Source organism: Capricornis sumatraensis, chromosome 2 (assembly GCF_032405125.1).
Source record: "Capricornis sumatraensis isolate serow.1 chromosome 2, serow.2, whole genome shotgun sequence".
Classification (NCBI taxonomy): Eukaryota; Metazoa; Chordata; class Mammalia; order Artiodactyla; family Bovidae; genus Capricornis; species Capricornis sumatraensis.
In genome coordinates, this window is record NC_091070.1 from 192,931,019 (window position 1) to 192,949,901 (window position 18,883).

At 43.2% G+C, this 18,883-nt stretch overlaps 1 protein-coding gene across 2 annotated transcripts in view; it reads left to right on the forward strand.

Moving 5' to 3' along the window:
• IFT25 (intraflagellar transport 25) overlaps positions 1-4,733 on the forward strand; it is a 36,499-nt gene extending 31,766 nt beyond the window's left edge. For both annotated transcript variants that reach the window (XM_068966071.1, XM_068966072.1), the window contains exons 6-7: positions 2,172-2,215; positions 4,607-4,733. In XM_068966071.1, coding sequence (XP_068822172.1) covers positions 2,172-2,215; positions 4,607-4,720 — 158 coding nt within the window. In that variant the 3' untranslated portion in view covers positions 4,721-4,733. The remainder of the gene's footprint in view (positions 1-2,171; positions 2,216-4,606) is intronic.
• Positions 4,734-18,883: the final 14,150 nt, after the last annotated feature.

Here is an 18,883-nt window from a genome sequence, read left to right on the forward strand (position 1 = left end):
GGTCTCTTCAATAAGTCAATGGTGTGGGGGGGAAATGTGTGTGTGGGAGACAAAGAAGTTCAAGATTAAAAGAGGATTAATTCTGATTTGAATAAACCAACCATAAAAAGACATTTAGGAGGACAATGGGGACCTTTGATGGGGTAGGAAATGGCAACCCACTCCAGTATTCTTACTTGGAAAATTCCATGGACAGAGGAGCCTGGCAGGCTACAGTCCGTTGGGTTATGAAGTATCAGCAACAACTGAGTGACTGAGCAGGCACGCATAGGGACCTTTGAATATATACTAGGTATATGATATTAAAGCATTTTTAAATTGTCATATGATAGTGGCATTGTAGTTACACAAGAAATATTCCTCTTTAGAAATGGATAATCAAATATTTAAAGGTGAAATATCATGATGTCTCAGACTTTCTTTACAATACCTTAGCAAAAAAAATTAGGTAAATCAAGTATGGTGAAATGCTGATAATTGTAAATTCAAGACAATGGGTATATAAGAATGATATCCTGTCTTTTTTATGTATGTTTGAGATTTTTTAATTTTTCATAATTAAAAAGAAAACTAAGCAAATGAAAGAAGAAGTTACTAATTTCTAGTGGAGGAGGAGTTGTATAAGAAAATGTGTCATAATTTATTACTTATTTCAGTAGTAAATAACATATAGACAATGGTATAGCCATCAAGTATTGATTTCAAAATTGAGAGGATGGCAGGAAAATTTGTAGGAAGAGGAGGAAGAGAATACTGGTCCAAGAGACATAAATTTTCACCTACTATAATATAAAGTCAGTAAAAAATGGATAAATCAAATAAGGATCATGAAATATATTATAATTCCAGAAAAAATAACTGAAATAGTTGAAAACATTTACCTCTGGGCAGCAGGATTGGAGGAAAAGGGGTCAAGCAGGGGATTACTATTTTGTATTACCTCAGAGAAAGGTTAGGAAACAGAAAGAAAGTCATCCATAATCTTACTTCCCAGAGACTTCCCTTTTTGTACTGTCTGCCTTTTAAAATTAGGTACACTGTTTTGATGTTGGAGCTTCCCTGGTAGCTCAGCTGGTTAAGAATCTACCTGCAATGCAGGAGTCCCTGGTTCAATTTCTGGGTTAGGAAGATTCTCTGGAGAAGGGATGGGCTACCCACTCCAGTATTCTTGGGCTTCCCTGGTGGCTCAGCTGGTAAAGAAGTACCAGCAATGCAGGAGACCTGGGTTCAATCCCTGGGTTGGGAAGATCCCCTGGAGAAGGAAAAGGCTACCCACTCCAGTATTCTGGCCTGGAGAATTCCATGGACTGTATGGTCCATGGGGTTGCAAAGAGTTGGACACAACTGAGCAACTTTCACTTTTCACATTTTGATATAAGTAAAATTAATTTCTAAATAATGTCAATATTTTTTTTTTAAGTTGTGAATTTCTTTTTTAGTATTTTTTATTTTTTATTGGGGTATAGCTGGTTAACAATGTTGTGTTAGTTTCAAGTGAACAGGGAAGGGACTCAGCTATACATACACGTGCATCCCTTCTCCCCCAAAGTGCCCTCCCATCCAGGCTGCCACATAACAATAATGTGACTATTATTATATCAATGAAATATTTCATCTTTCCAAAAGAATGATATGATTAACTCATGACCAAATAAGTTAATCTGTCCTAAAATCACACTAGTACTAGTAAAGGTTTTCTGAAGCTGGGTACCAGAAAAGATCAATTCATGGGTGGCATAACTCAGCATCATAGTGAAACTTCATTGTGAGAAACTGAGCCCTAATCGGTACCCATGAGAATGGTGAGACAGCCTTTCAGGCCTGCAGTTACTGTTAGTAACTTGATCGTTAAAAAGGACTTTCATATTTTATTAATTCTTCACTTGATATTCCTTTGCTATAATTTATATTTAGTTTTTTTAATACTCACTGGGATATTTTATAGCTCATATATAGTTTATACATATGAGTTTCATATATATAGTTTCATATATAGTTTTATATCTTTTTATCAAATATCTCTATTTTTATATTGGATTTTACATACCAAAACACTGGTATATCTGGTCTAACTACAATTTTATCAGATATCACATTTTGCTGAAAATAAACTTCAATATATCCTGATGCAGTTTGAGCCCTGCCTCAATTCTGTTAAATTTGTGTTTTAGATCTAGTACATACAGAGGGGCAGCTTCAAAATGAAGAAATTTTGGTAAGTAAATATACTTTGAAGATATATACATTATCTTTAGCCAGCACAACGTATTTAAATTTTAAACCTCTCTCCATAGTCATAAAATTACTAAATACCCTCATAATATTGTAGGTTCTGTGTCTAACCAACCAATAGAGGCAGTTATTCTCAGAAATGTTATGATCTAAATATCGCTTTCCTAAGTTAGGCTCTTTTCTGTCATAGGATGACAGCCAAGATAAAACAGAATTCACTTGTTATTGTTTTATTTTGTTTGTTCATTTATTTTGAAGTATTTATTTACTTTCCTTTCATTTGATTCTGTAGTTCTTATGGAATAGGAATCAAAACAGGTCGAGGTGCCAAAATTGGAGTTAATTTAAGCATGAAGGGACAGGGAGATTCAGATAAGGGAACTGGAGCATAGGATCAGCAACAAATAAGCCAAAGAGAGATGAGGTGAAAAGGGAACCAGCATTTTCTGACAGCATTCCGCTGGGCTTTGCTTGTCAAGTGACATGAATGGCCACTGACGGGGAAGCTGCTGCCTCATCACGGGTTCCTCTGTCCCCAGCTTGTCAGGCCCTGGTTTTAGACAAACACAAACAGTGAAACAACTGAGAATGTTTTTAAGGTAGTAGTGCTTATTAAGATTTCTCTAAATAAGGGTTAAAGAGGTACCTTGTCCATTAAGTTTCATTCTTCACCATTTACTGGCAGCTGCTATGAGATCAGTGTTTCAAAAGATTCTGTAGTGTTTGAATCCTATTAATTATCTTCTCTACCAGCCAGTTGTGCCCAGTGACTGGGGAGGCCGTGCGTGCGTGTTAAGTTGCTTGTTGCATCCAGCTCTGTGCAGCCCTATGGACTGTAGACTCTGCCAGGCTCCGCGGTCCGTGGGGATTATCTAGGCAAGAATACTGGAGTGGGCTGCCATGCCCTCCCCCAGGGGATCTTCCTGACCCAGGGATCGAACCCATGTCTCTTAGGTCTGCTTGCATGGCGCTCGGGTTCTCTACCACTAGCACCAGCTGGGAAGCCCGAGGAGGCCAGTAGGGAACAGAAAAATGATTAATTAGATGGAATTTTACCTTCCTATTTTTCTCCATATTGTTTCATTGATTATGGTTAGTAAGCCTCTGCTAAGGATTTTGTTTCAGGAGTCATTGTGTGTCAGGGAGGGTGGCAGCATCATAGAGCTTTTGGAGAAGAGTAAGGGGGAATGGAGCCTTCCCTGGGGGCTCAGTGGTCAAGAATGCACCTGCAATGCAGGAAAGGCAGATTCGATCCCTGGGTCAGGAAGATCGTGGAGGAGGAAATGGCAACCCACTGCAGTATTCTTGCCTGGGAAATCCCATGGACAGAGGAGCCTGGCAGGCTGTAGTCCATGGGGGTCAAAAAAAGAGTTGGACATGATTTAGCGACTAAACAACAACAATGAAGGGAGAATGGAAGGCAGTGTATCACCCATAGTTTTAGCACCCTGTCACAGTAGCCTTTGCCATACGTATTTTCTTCTAATTGTCAACCAAATGTATTGCATAGTTACATGAAAAACTTTGTATTTTTTAAAAATTTAATGTTATATCAAATGCTTCATAATTATGATTTAAAAATTAAATGTATTCAGATAGAGGTTAACTGATTTCCTGTTTTCCTCCCTCTGTCATTATAACTACTGGGGACATCTTATGCCTGTTCCTGCTATCATGGTGTTCACTTTTCCAGTTATTTTCTTTAAAATTAAATTTCAAGAAATGGAAATACTGGGTCCATGGGTATAGACATATTTATAGTAGTGGTAGTAGTTTAGTCTCTAAGTTGAGTCCGACTCTTACGACCCCATGAACTGTAGCCTGCCAGGCTCCTCTGTCCATGGCATTCTCCAGGCAAGAATGCTGGAGCGGATTGTCATTTCCTTCTCCAGGGGATCTTCCCGACCCAGGAATTGAACCCAGGTCACCTGCACTGCAGGCAGATCCTTTACCAACTGAGCCACGAGGGAAGCCCATAGACACATTTATAGCTTCTTACATATATTGCCAAATTGCTTTTCAGAGAAAATATATAAATGTAAAAGTATAATAATGTTTTAGGGTAATATATTCTGAGGCATCATCCAACAAATGAAATCTTTTATCATGAAAAATTCTTAAAAAATTAATCAGATTGTACAGTGCAGTTTTTAGCTCCACCTGCATTCTTCCTCAAACCAAGGCTGATGTTCGGCTGTTACATATCAGAACAGCCATATTGTTATATGTAGCTGGCTTCTCCTCTGAACATTATATCTTATAAATCATTATATACTTATAATCATTCTTGTATCAAGCCCTTTCATCTGCTAACTGCTTGTTTAGCAGTTAACTAGAATTGCTAAATCATCTGTATTTATTTTTTCCCTTACAGGCATGTGATGGCCACGTCACTTACTTGAGATTCATTATTGTATCAGCCTTTGATCATTTTGCATCTGTGCATAGCGTTTCTGCAGAGGGAATGGCAGTCTCAAATCTTTCTTAGTAATTATAATATACCCATGCACTATTTTTTAACAGTATATTTATTTAAACATGAAGTTGTCATTAAAGGAATTTGTATCAATCTGTTTCAGTTTTATTTTTCCCTTCAGCATTTTGTAGGAATTTGGTTCATCAGACAGCAGTGATGACCAAATGTAAGTCATAAGAAAGCTTTTGCAAAAAAAAAAAGCTTTTGTTTCAGTATACAGCTTAACCAAGTACATAACTATACATGAAAACAACTGTACATAACATGGTACCCTTCAGATATCAGTGCATTAATTTTTAAATTTATTGATTGATGCAAAGGGCTGCTGCTGCTGCTAAGTCGCTTCAGTCGTGTCCAACTCTGTGCAACCCCATAGACGGCAGCCCACCAGGCTCTGCTGTCCCTGGGATTCTCCAGGCAAGAACACTGGAGTGGGTTGCCATTTCCTTCTCCAATGCATGAAAGTGAAAAGTGAAAGTGAAGTCACTGAGTCGTGTCCAACTCTCAGTGACCCCATGGACTGCAGCCCACCAAATGAAAAATATGGACACTAAATAACATACAAGTTCAAAAAAGAGAAAATATTTATGGGAACATTTCCTTGAGGTCATAGAATTTGAGTTGGGCCCTGTAGGACAAATCATTTTATTTTTTTCTTTTAATTTTATTTTCTCTTGATTTGAAGACTTCAGAGTAGAGTTAGGAAACATAATCTTATTTCCCTGAGGCAACCATTATTGATATTATTTGATTTGTTTTTTTTTTTACATTTTGAGGAGGTAAGAAACAAGATAGGACATTTTGTGAAGATATAAGACATCTCTGAATATATCTTTTTATACAACTTGAAATTAAAAATGTAAATAATATAGCCAAAAGTTAAAATGACAAAGCAATTCTAAAATGTTGAAAATAAACAGAAAGGCACGAACCTACATTTATTGCAGTTGATTGACTCACAGAAAAAAAATGGCATTGGAATATAGTATTTTATCTGTGCAGTCTATATTAGTTTCCTATGGCTTCTGTAATAAAGTACCACAAACTTGGTGGTTTAAAACAATAAAAATTTATTTTCTCACTGTTCTGGAGACTAGAAGTCAGAAATAAGGGTATTGGCAGGGTTTGTTTCTATTGGAGTTTTTGAGGGAGATTCTACTCTTTGCCTTTCTCTTAATTTCTGGTGTTGCTGGCAGTCCTTGGCCTTCCTTGACTTGGGGCACCACAGCTCCAGCTTCTGCCTCTATCATCATATGGCATTCTTTCTGTGTTTCTTTGTATCATCTTCCCACAATGCGTGCATTTTTCTGTGTCTTCTCTTCTTGGAAGGACAACATCATGTTGAACTAAAGACCCTTACTCCAGTATTATCTTAACTAATTACATCTGCTGTGACTGTTTCCAAGTCAGATTGCATTCACAGGTACCAGGGGGGTATAGACCTTTCAGAGCTCTTTTCTCTGTCCCACAGTGACCAGCAGTGATGTTTTTCTACACAGTAACTACTTCATTCTGGGTCTGGGAGTGAGACTGATGATAACAGGTAATAGAGCTCTCAGTCAATCCGAGGTAGACATATAGAAGGAGAGATAAAGCTTCATTTAGTTTGGGAGTAGGGTGGGGGTTGCTGTGTCACACCACTTGCAGAATTTTAGTTCCCTGACCAGGGACCAAACCTGGGCACCCTTCACTGGAAGGCCAGAATCCTAACCTACTGGACTGTAGGGAGTTCACAAATCAGTGATATTTTGGAGTTACTTTTTACCCCAGCATAACCTGGCCTATCCTGACTGACATACAGACAAATGTAGAATATAGTTCATCCTAGAGGACAAGTGGCTTGGTTTCTTCAACAAGTCAGTGATGCAAAAAATGTTAATTAAGGAAGAGGGTCCACTCTAGATTCAAAGAGATATAAGAGGCCCCCAAAATACATGCCTTGTGTAAATCTTATTTGGACGCTAATTTCACTTTTCACTGTCATGCATTGGAGAAGGAAATGGCAACCCACTCCAGTACTCTTGCCTGGAGAATCCCAGAGACAAAGGAGCCTAGTGGGCTGCCGTCTATGGGGTCGCACAGAGTCGGACACGACTGAAGCAACTTAGCAGCAGTAGCAGCAGCAGCATGCGCAAACTAATTGAAAAAAGAAAAAGATATTTTAAAGATAATTTGGAAAATATGCTTATGGATTGGGTAATATTCATTTGCTTTTGCATGGATTAGGTGTGATCCTGGCTTTAAGATTATGTAAGAGAAGGCCCATATTTTTCAGAGATATATTTAGTAGATTCAGATACAAGTATGTAGGTTTATTACATGGTATCTGGGCTTTGCTTTAAAATAATTGAGCATTTTTTTTTATAGGAGAAAATTGAGTTGAAGCAAATAGGGCAGTAAATTGGTGGATCTGGGTTATGGATATACAGGGCTTCATTGTACTAGTCTCTCTAATGTTTGCTTGGAATTCTTCATAATAGACAAAAATAAATAATGCCATGGAGGATATCTTTGTGCAAAAATCTTTGTCTACCCTTCAGATGATTTTTTTTTAAGAAGAGATTCCCAGAAGGGAACTAGTCAAAGTTAAGAATAGTTCTAAGGGGCTTACCTGGTGGCTCAGTGGTAAAGTATCCACCTGCAATGCAGGAGACCTGGGTTCGATCCCTGGGTCAGGAAGATCCCCTGGAGAAGGGAGTGGTAACTCACTCCAGTATTCTTGCCTGGAGAATCCCATGGACAGAAGAGCCTGCGGGCTACAGTCCATAATGTTGCAAAGAGTCGGACATGAACTGAACAACTAAGAATGCGTGCATGCACTGGTGTTTCAGTGGTGAAGAAGCCACCTTGCAATGCAAGGGATACCAGTTCAGTCCCTGGTCCAGGAAGATCCCACCTGCTGAAGAGCAACTAAGCCCACTCCCCACAACTACTGAAGCCCCTTTCGCCTAGAGCCTGTGCCCCATAACAAGAGAAGCCACTGCAATGAGAAGACCACCCACTGCAACGACGAGTAGCCCCTGCCTGTCACAACTAGAGGAAGCTCATGCGTAGCAAAAAAACCACTACAGCAAAAAAATGAATGAATAAATCTTCTTTTAAAGAAAAGTTTTAAGGCTTTTGATATTTTCTGATCATTTGCTTACCAAGATTTGTTGCATAAATTTACTCTTGGAAAGGTTACTTTTAGATAAATGGAGGAAGGTAGAAAAAGTACTTCAATCGTGTCGTTGGTGCCATCAGAGACATGAAGGTGTATTTAGGGAGTGATGAATATATATATCTGACTGGGGCAAAGAAACCTGAAATGGTACATTACAGCCAGATCACAGAGAGCCCTTAATGCTTTCAGATATTTTCCCGATAGTCCTGGAACCATTTAAGGGTTTTGAAAAGGGAGGTGACCTAGAGCAATTGTGTTCCTGTTCAATAAAATGAAACACTGAGGATCTTCTTTTTCCCAAACTTCCTAAACTGGACTCTCAATAAGTCTTCATTTAAAGAACAGTGTTAAAGTTTACAGATCACTGGAAGGGATTTCTAGAAGTTATCTGAATAATCTCTTTGGCAAAGGCCTACTAAATGATCTTTCAGTCTTTTTTTCTGTTTCTCTCCTGTGAATGCAGAGAATGAATTCTCAGTGTAGTGCTTGTAATACACTTCATGGTATTTGAAAACTGCCTCCTTTAACCTTTATTTTCCTAGGCTTCAAAAACTCATTTTCACTGAGAAAACCACTCTCTTAAGTCTCAAGCAGTAGATAGACCAATATGTGGCTTTATCTTTTTTGTTTTTCACTGCTGAACCCCATTGTAGGAAAGGGGCAATTGGCCAAGATGGCAGTGTTCAGGCTCTCTCACCCCATGTCCTCTTGCTCTCTCCCCACCTTTTGTAAATAATGACTTTACATGGTTATGTAACAGCTGAGATCATTTATATCACTGCACACATGCATATAAGCACCACCTGTAAAGCTGTTGAGTTGCATTGCAGTGCGTTAGCCACAAGAGAATAAAGCATGTCTGCCTTGCTGCAAATGAAGCATGTCTGCAGTTCCTATAGCTCCTCGCATCTTCTTCCAGGTTCTTCTTATCTGCTTCCTAGCTCGCACCTTGCCTAGCCTGGGTTCAGTGATCATTGGGACAATTGGCAGAGTCAGCAGGGTTCCCAGCATGTAGGGCAGCCTGAGGCTCCAGTGGAAGGAGGAAGCCAGTGGCCACCACATAGCACATGGTACCTGGGGGCCGGGGTCCTCTCGGCATGGGCCCCGGTGGAAAACTGGGAGGTGGTGGACAGGTCACTGGATAGCACTGAAAAGGCATTACAAGCGGTGAATTCCCATTTGCTGCACAAGGCGGCATGGACTGCTGCTGGCACCATAGTGTGGGTATTCCTGACTGCCCTGAAGGTGAATATGAATAGTGCCCTCCATGATGCCATGCAGGTCCGTGATGTACAGAGACACTTGGAAGAGCTAGAGCAATGTATATTGACATAAAGCAAGAAGTGAGTGGCCTTGAAGAACCCTGTGTTTCTGACAGTGAGGTGATAAGGGATAGTAATGATGAAGTTATGAGACTAAGAAACGTTATGAGACCCGTGGGTTCCCGCTTTTTAGCAAGGCCTGTCGTACAGCAGAAGGATGGGGCCAACAAGGCACGGAAGCCCCAGGAGGCCTCGGACATCAAGGAGGCCAAAGAGAAGAGGAGCGGCACTGACTCTGCAGCCAGGACAAAGTCCAGGAAGACCAGCTAGGAGCAAGGACCAACCCTGGTGGAGAAAATGAAGAAAGGAAAGAGGGAAAATGAAACCACAGTGGAGAGTTCAGAGCTGGATCAGGGCCTGCTGAACCCACCCCTGCAGAGCCCCGAGTAGTCCACAAAGTCTGCAGACAGCCAGAAATGCCACTCAGGACAGCAAGTGAAGTGCAGAAAATACAAGGACCTGGACTTCACAGTGGTGGATGATGATGGGGAAATGGTCCCAGTGCTTGGAGTTAGTGGACATCTGCCCTCTCAGCTCCTACACTGGCCTGGCAGGTGGAGGAGCCTCCAGATGACAAGTGTTTTACAGGTGGCGTGCGAGACACCATTTTGAACACTGTCTCATCCACCTCTTTTGGTCCCCGAACTGCTACCTCAATGGTGGCAAGCTTGGGAGAAGTAGAGGGACGGTGGCAGGCAAAGGGAATTAGAAGTGTGAAGACCCTGCTTGGAGGGCTGGCTGGTAAAGGCCCCATCCGGGTTACGTGGATGAAAATGTGGGCTGATTTGTTGGCAGCGGGAGATGACAGAAAAAAAATTGATGAACAGCCCAATGCTCTGCTCCTAGAGCTATGGGAGGCAACTGAGACCAGAACAGCAGTTTGCCAAGTTTGGAAAGCACCCACAGCAAGAGATACAAGCAGTTCAGTTAGAAGATTACATGCCACCCAAGGATGTTCCTTCAGAACTGTAAAGGCTGTGACCCTACTTTTGGAAACTGGATGGCTCCCTGTATGGAGGTATACAGTAAAGTCTGTGCCATATGATGTGCTACTAATCTCTGATTCTCTTGCAGATTTAGAACAGTATGCACCAGAGCTTATAAAGCATTTGGAATCATGTGGGTGGGCTGTGAACGCTGCAAAAATCTCTTTGAAGGAGTAGGCCCAACGCCTGTGGGAGGTTTTGCGGGTCTTTAGTGAGAAAGCCCTCAGGGATGGAGTTGCCCCTGTGGAAGCTGTCCTGCTTCTTGTCACTGCACCTAAACAGCTGCAAGTAACAACAGACATTTTGTTAAAACCTGGATACAGAACCAAAGGTAATATCCTGCTGCCAGCTCCAATTGGGATTTCATAAGGACAGATGGTGGACTTGACTCAGCCATGGAAGATAAAGGCACTTCACATGCATTGGATGGCTTTTCTAGCCCCATGGGGGCAAGGATTGCAACATGAGTTCCAGGTTGTACCCTGGGTGATGAGTGCCTGGCCCCTTTGTGTGCAAGTCACCTGTCCAGTACCTGGTGTTGGGTTTTTCTATGTATTGGGGAATGTAACTGTTGTAGCATCTACTGCTATTGCAGAATGTGGGTATGTAACTGTTTGTTGTAGCCTTTACTGCTGTTGTGGGATGTAGTTCCACTGGTCAGTGTTACTCACCATAGGAGTATCTCCAACGGTGATCTGCACGTAGATTGTAAGGCGAGAGACCCTGAAGGAGTGGAATGTAGGGAAGGGGCAATTGGCCAAGATGGTGCTGGTCAGGCTCTCTCACCCCATGTCCTCTCGCCCCATGTTTTGTATGACTTTACATAGTTATGTAACGGCTGAGGCCATTTATAACACTGTGCATGTGTATCATGACCCATAAAAGCACCACCTGAAAAGCTATTGAGTCACGTTGTGGTGTGTTAGCACAAGGGGATAAAGCATGTCTGCTTTGCTGCTGTGAAGAAAGAATGTTTGCAGTTTAAGAAAGTGTCTTAATGGTAGTAAGGAAGGAATATCAACAACCTCCGATATGCAGATGATACCAGCCAACTCATTGGAAAAGACCCTGAGGCTGGGAAAGAGAGGAGGCAGGAGGAGAAGGGGATGACAGAGGACGAGATGGTTGGATGGAATCACCGACTCAATGGACATGACTTTGAGCAATCTCTGGGAGATGATGAAGGACACGGAAGCCTGATTGCAGTCCATGGGGCTGCAAAGAGCTGGACATGACTGAACTGAACAGCAACAACAGCCACTGTACTGGCAGAAAGCAAAGAGGAACTAAAGAGCCTCTTGATGAAGGTGAAAGAGGAGAGTGAAAATGCTGGCTTAAAACTCAACTTAAAAAACTAAGATCATGGCATCAGGTCCCATCACTTCATGATCAATAGATGGTGAAAAAGTGGGAAAAGCAGCAGATTTTATTTTCTTGGGCTCCAAAATCACTGCAGATGGTGACTGCAGCCATGAAATTAAAAGACACTTGCTCCTTGGAAGGAAAGCTATGACGAAGCTAGACAGCATATTATTAAAGAGCTGAGACATCACTTTGCTGACAAAGATCCAAATAGTCAAAGCTATTATTTTTCTAGTAGTCAAAAATGGATGTGAGAGCTGGACCATAAAGAAGGTTGAGCACCGAAGAACTGATGCTTTGGAATTGTGGTGCTGGAGAAGACTTGAGAGTCCGTTGGATAGCAAGGAGATCAAACTAGTCAATCCTAAAGGAAATCAATCCTGAACATTCATGAAGGACTGATGCTGAAGCCCCAAACTTTGGCCACCTGATGTGAAGACCCTGATGCTAGGAAGATTGAGGGCAGGAGGAGAAGGGGGCGATAAAGGATGAGAACACAGACTGCCTATGACAAGAGTTTGAGCAAACTCAGGGAGATAGTGAAGCACAAGGAAGCCTGGTACTGCGTACTGCAGTCCCTGGGGTCACAAAGAGTCTGACAAGACTTAGTGATCGAACAAGAAGTTCCTTATGGTTTCTATCTCCAGATACAGTCACATTGGGACTTATGGCTTCAACACCTGAAGGGGGTTGCACAATTAAGTTCAGGCGGTGAGAAGGCAGCCAAAGCAGGGTGTGACTGAAGGGGATTTCTAGGCGTCCCATTGCAAAGGAAACGATAAACTTAATGAGAGCATTCAAGACAACTAATGTGAATCAAAGTTGCAGGCTGCCCTAGCCTACTCCTGCTCCTTCTGAATCTATGTTTCAACCAACAACTAGCCCTATTAAAGAAGAGTAATCTGAAAAGTCCCAGAAGCGGATTGCTTTAGGTCTGGGTCTCTAGAAACAGAGCTTTAGAGAGGAATTCCCGTGAGAGTGGTTTCCTGAGAGAGCACTCTCAGGAAGTGGGATAGATCATGGGAGAAAGTTAAGCAAAGACGGTTTCAGTTGAAGTCTGGCCTCAGCCTGAGCCCACAAGTGCCGAGGTCCAGCCCCGGTGGATCCAGGGAATTCAAAGCAGGCACGGAGTCGGCATCTGGGAAAGGACTATTTAATTAGAAATACAAAGAGATTAGGAAAGAATAGTGTAGTAGGAAATTTAGAGGAGGAAAGAGGCTGTATTCCTTTGTTTACATAGAAAGCCAATAAAGCCCCGAGACAAGGGACTTGAACCGTCTACGTAGGGCCACAGGCTCCCGCTTGAATAGCGGAGGGTGCCCCACCTTGGGCTCCCTCTCGCGTGGGTCTTAGAAGCCTGGGCAAATAAGTAGACACGGCTAGCCTCTATGTCCCAGACGGGAATCAGCCAAAAAATAGAGTAAGAAAGAAAAGAAGACACGGGGAACCAGTCTTTCCAGGAACTGGCCCATGCTTTATTGTCCAGAAAACTTTTTACATTTTTGGTTGTACAAAGAGATCAATGGATAATACAAAGTTATGTAGCGTCAGGAGCCCTGAGAGACCAGGCTTTCTCTCTGCATACCTAGCTGTATACACAAGTCTTAGGTGATTTACATCATCTTTCGGCCAGGAGGCCTATTAGCATTTTATGGCCTTTTTCTGATAAGGGTCCGTCAACCAGAAAACTTATTTGCCTTAAAAGTGTTGTTCTTACTAAAGTCTGGTGCCACTCTCAGAAAGCACTAATTAAGGTTACATTCTTACATAGCAAGGACACAACAATTTATAACAAGGAAAGAAGAGCACAGTGATTTATAACAAAGAGAAAATTCATTAACTCAAAAGTCTAGTATTGCTAACATCAAAACTACTATATTCCTATTTCTGCATCCCGATTACATTGATTAATATCCTCCCAGGTGCCTAAAAGATAAAGGATATGGAGGCCTGGTGGCAAACACTAACTCAACAATTAAACCCTTCACCAAACTAATTCTTAGCTCTAAAAGGCTCTATATCTTTAAGATGTTTTAAGCTTTGTGCCTCTTACGGTTGGGGGGCTGTAAACAATCACAAGTTGTAAAAGTCTCTAACTGTCAGGCAAGTTAGAGAGCCATCAGAGGGGTTTGAGCTGAGACACTCCTTTTATATGCAGGAGACCAGTTGGAGCTCTAAGTTAACTTTTTCCAGAGAAAGGTGATCAGGGATAGCCCCCTGTAATGTCAGAAGAGTATAGTATAGCAGACAGTAAACAGACAGATTTTGGTTTCGGGGTAGATGCTCAGGCAGAGGACCCCTTGAGACCTGACTCACCTTGCCCTGTCAGGTCTCTCCGCATGACCTTGTCATGAGTGGGATCTCCCGTGCTGGCTCCCGGCACACAAGGAGCTCCAGAGCGTGGACACCAGAGAGGTATGCTTCCCACCCTTGAGGCAAGGGACCAGGCCTTTGTGCTCTCAAACCCTTCAGCCAATGGTCATGGGCCACCTGCAGGGGAACATAACCTCTCAGGCATTGCTGAGTAAAGAAGCTTCTGTCACTTAGGGCAATTCTCAGGAGAAGCAACACCTGAGCCATTAGCTGCCAATATCACAGTAGCTGGCATATAGACATATATATTTGGAAAAGAAATCTCAGCAGAACACCAATAACATTTATTACAGCAGTAGTTCTCAAAGTGTGGTCCCTGGAACAGCAACCTCCTCCTTTTCTGAAACTTGTTAGAAATGCAGATTCCCTAGCCCAGCTCCAGATCTATGGAATCAGAAACTCTGATGGTGTGAATCCGTATTTTGACGAGCCCTCCAGGTGATTTTGATGCACGCCTAAGTTTGAGAACCATTGTGCTATAGGGACCTATGACTACAAACCGTGAAACAAAAAGAGGGGAGGGGGCCAGAAAAATAAGGCAGTTACAGAACACTGGTTGCAAGAGAACTTACGCAAAGAATACATCAAGAATGGAGACCCATAGTTACCTCTCAAATAAGAAAAAAAGAACTCAAAAGAGATACAAAGATTTCAAGAAAAAAAGAAGTCACAGAAGATGGAAAGTGATCTGGCAGAGCTAAGAAAAGACATGGAAGAGAAAAAGAAAATTGATTCAGAGGTGAAAGCCATGTAAGAAGCAAAGGGACGATGATGTTACGTAGTTGTGGCCGTCAGTGTTCAATTGGGAAAACTGAAGTCAGTCTAGATGCAGAGTGAAAATAGGGAAATAATGCACGGAACCTGTTACAAAGGTATTGAAATGGCTGGGAAAACAGAAGATAGAAGTGTCGCCAAGCATAGGAGCCTGTGGGCCACACTCACTGTTGACCAGTGGGAGCAGCATTACTGCCTCAAAGTAGAAGCCACTCTGCCACCATGGCTGGGGATCCCAAAGCAACTGCCGTGCACAGCGTCCTGCAATTCCTACAGCAAGAAGTGGAGAAAATGACTTCTCCCTTCTGTTCACCGTTAATCTCCATCAGGGCTTCCCATCTGCAGAACCTGACCAGAATGCAAAGTTCAGGCCTCCAGCTCCTGAAATCCAGAGGACAGTGGAGAGAGTCAGAACCAAGCCATATTTGGAACAATAATAAACCCAACTTAAGGAGAATTGGGATCAGAGGAAAGAGCTTGAGAAAAATCACAGCATGGAATTGAAAAGAACAAAGATTTTCAAAGTTATGGAAAAGATAATAGTTATGGAAGAAAGAAAGGACCCAACATACCCATCATTGTACTCCCTAAGATAATAGGACAAAATGTAACAGGAAAGATGTTCAAAGCAATAAAAGATGTCCCTGAAATTTAAAAAGAAGAAATCTTAAGATCAAAAGAAGTTTTTGTATTTACCTTAGTCTGTTCAAGCTACTGTAACGAAAATACCATAGCCTGGGGTGGCCCAGAGACAACAGAGACAGGCTTGCCTGCTGGCTCGGTGGTAAAGAATCTGCCTGCCAGTGCAGGAGGCGTGGATCCAACCCCTGGTTCGGGAAGACCCCCTGGAGTAGGAATGGCAACCACTCCGGTATCCTTGCCTGGAGAATTGCATGGACGGAGCAGCCTGGCGGGCTGCAGTTTATGGGGCTGCAAAGAGTCCAACGCAACCGAGCAACTGAGCACACACATAGTGGACAGAAATTTGTTTCCTACAGTTCTGGAGGCTGGAACTCTGAAATTAGGGTGTCAGCAAGGTTGCATAAGGGCCTTTTCCAGGGTTTCAGACTTCTTGTATCCTCAGATGGTGGAAGAGGGCAAACCAGCTCACAAGAGCCTCTTTTATAAGGGCACTAATCCCATTCATGAAGACTCCCCTCTCACGACCTAATCACCTCCCAGAGGCCCCACCTCCTGACACTATCACACTGGGCTGTAAGGTTCGGCATACAGATTCTGAGGGGACACATTCAGACCACAGCAGTATTCCAAGGAAAGTTTGACATAGAGCAGTCACCACTGGAATGGTCTTGGTGAAGTTCCTGAACTTCATACAGGAAGAAAGAATCTGACAAATTTCCAGGTAGAATGAAGACAATTAAGTGCCAAGGGAAATAAATTAGGCTGATCTCAGACTTTTCCTCTCATGACTGCTAGACAACTGTAAAACAATGTCCACAAATCTCTGAGGTAAAAGAACTAAAACCTAAGATTCTGAAGCCCAGCCGGTATCCTCCAGGTTTAAAGGACAGCAATGGGTCATTAGCGGTGAAGGCAATGGCACCCCACTCCAGTACTCTTGCCTGGAAAATCCCATGGATGGAGGAGCCTGGTGGGCTGCAGTCCATGGGATCGCTGAGAGTTGGACACGACTCAGTGATTCACTTTCACTTTTCACTTTCATGCACTGGAGAAGGAAATGGCAACCCACTCCAGTGTTCTTGCCTGGAGAATCCCAGGGATGGGGGAGCCTGGTGGGGTCGCACAGAGTCGGACACGACTGAAGTGACTTAGCAGCAGCAGCAGCAGCAGCAGTGGGTCATTCGAGGCATGTAGGACTTCAGGGGATGCAGGACCCACATGCCCTTCTTCAGAAAGCTGCATACTTGAGGCTGAATGAGGCAATCTATATGGCGCATTGGGTATCCTGGACTCCTTCCTCAATCAAACATGCTGGATAAAATATTTCAATACACCTTTGGAAACTAATGGCTGAGTTTACCAGAAATAAAGTTGTCTGTGGCCAGGAGCAATTGAGAGCCTGACTCTGGACAGGTGAATAAACATTAAAGTCACTGGGCCTCTCCGAGGGCATCTGCCAATTTCTGAGTCAGAGCCTGGGTTTCCTGGGCCTCCTGCCAGGCCCATAAGGCCAGCCTTGCAGCAGCTAGAACGCAAGCCAGAATGGGCGGTAGGCTCAGAGTCCTACATACAGCCAGGTACCACAGAGGGCATCACCCTTAGAGCAGGGGTCCCCAGCCTCTGGGATCTAATGTCTGATGATCTAAGGTGAAGCTGATGTAATAGAAACAAAGTGCACAATAAATGTAATGTTCTTGAATCATCCTGAAACCATCCCCCCAACTCCCAGTCCGTGGAAAAACTGTCTTCCATGAAACTGGTCTCTAGTGCCAAAAAGGCTGGGGACCACTAGGGGGCTTAGAGAACAGGTGAACTAAAGGTAAATCTTCCCCTGAAAGCAGACAAATAGGTGGTTTTGAAAAATCTTCTTCAAATCAGTTGATATTCTGAATGCAACCTGTACTTGGAATGAAACAAGATACACTAACAAGCTTCTTTTCCTTTACTGTTACTTTCCAATGCTAGTCAAGCAGAGTCAGTTCATTCTTGGTATCCAGACCCAGAGAGGTCACCTTCTAAGAGAAAAGACCTTTCTTCATCATAAATTAAAACTGAGCTCAAACATTTTGCAGTCTGTATTCAAAAGCAGAGACATTACTTTGCTGACTAAGGTCCGTCTAGTCAAGGCTATGGTTTTTCCTGTGGTCATGTATGGATGTGAGAGTTGGACTGTGAAGAAGGCTGAGCGCAGAAGAATTGATGCTTTTGAACTGTGGTGTTGGAGAAGACTCTTGAGAGACCCTTGGACTGCACGGAGATCCAACCAGTCCATTCTGAAGGAGATTAACCCTGGGATTTCTTTGGAAGGAATGATGCTAAAGCTGAAGCTCCAGTACTTTGGTCACCTCAACGTGAAGAGTTGACTCATTGGGAAAGACACTGATGCTGGGAGGGATTGGGGGCAGGAGGAGAAGGGGACAACAGAGGATGAGATGGCTGGATGGCATCACGGACTCGATGGACGTGAGTCTGAATGAACTCCGGGAGATGGTGATGGACAGGGAGGCCTGGTGTGCTGCGATTCATGGGGTCGCAAAGAGTCGGACACGACTGAGCGACTGAACTGAACTGAACTGGGCAGGTTTTTTCCCCACCTTTGCCCACATTGTTTCGTCCACTTTAATGCTATCCTCCCTTTTCGTGTTCTTTGGGCTCACATCCCAGATTATAGACTTCCTGGGCATCTTTGAAGACCAAGCTCAAAGGCTGCCACCTCCACAAAGCTTTCCTAGAGGCACCCAGCTCAGACAGACTGCTTTTTCCTCTGTGCTCTCTGAGCTTTAGCCTTCCCCTCAGCTCTAACCTGAGCTTTCCTGGTAGCTGATAAAGAACCTGCCTGCAATGCAGGAGATGCCGGTTCAATTCCTGGATCGGGAAGATCTGCTGGAGAAGGGATAGGCAACCTACTCTAGTATTCTCGGGTCCCTGGCAGCTCAGATGGCAAAGAATCTGCCTGCAGTTTGGGAGGCCTGGGTTTGACCCCTGGGTTGGGAAATCCCCTGGAGGAGAGCATGGAAACCCGCTCCAGTATTCTTGCCTGAAGAAACCCCATGGGCAGAGGAGCCTGGTGGGCTACAGTCCATGGGGTTGCAAAGAGTCGGACACGACTAAGCGACTAAGCACAACACAGTACAACTCTAACCCGTCATATCTGACCTTGAATTATGGTTATTGCAGTGTATGTCCACCCCTGTCCCCCCGCCCCCTTTGTCATCTTTGCATCATCTCTCAGCACCCAGAGAAGAAATCAGGGCTCAATTAGTGTCTGAAGCATTATATCGAGGAAAATTTAATTGGATTGTTTGGGATCTAGTTTAGCTTTCTGAAAATTCCTCTGTCCCAGCTACTATTATTTGTTTAGAACTGGGAGATTTCTAGGCGTTTATAGGTGTGAGTTGAAGGACCACCTGAAAAGTGATTCAGAGGAGGACAGCTTTATACTCTGCCTCTTTTTGTGGAATTTAGTGCTTAGGAAGGGCTTCCCTGATGGTTCAGCGGTAACGAATCTGCTTGCGATGCAGGAGCCTCTGATCCCTGGGTCAGGAAGATTCCC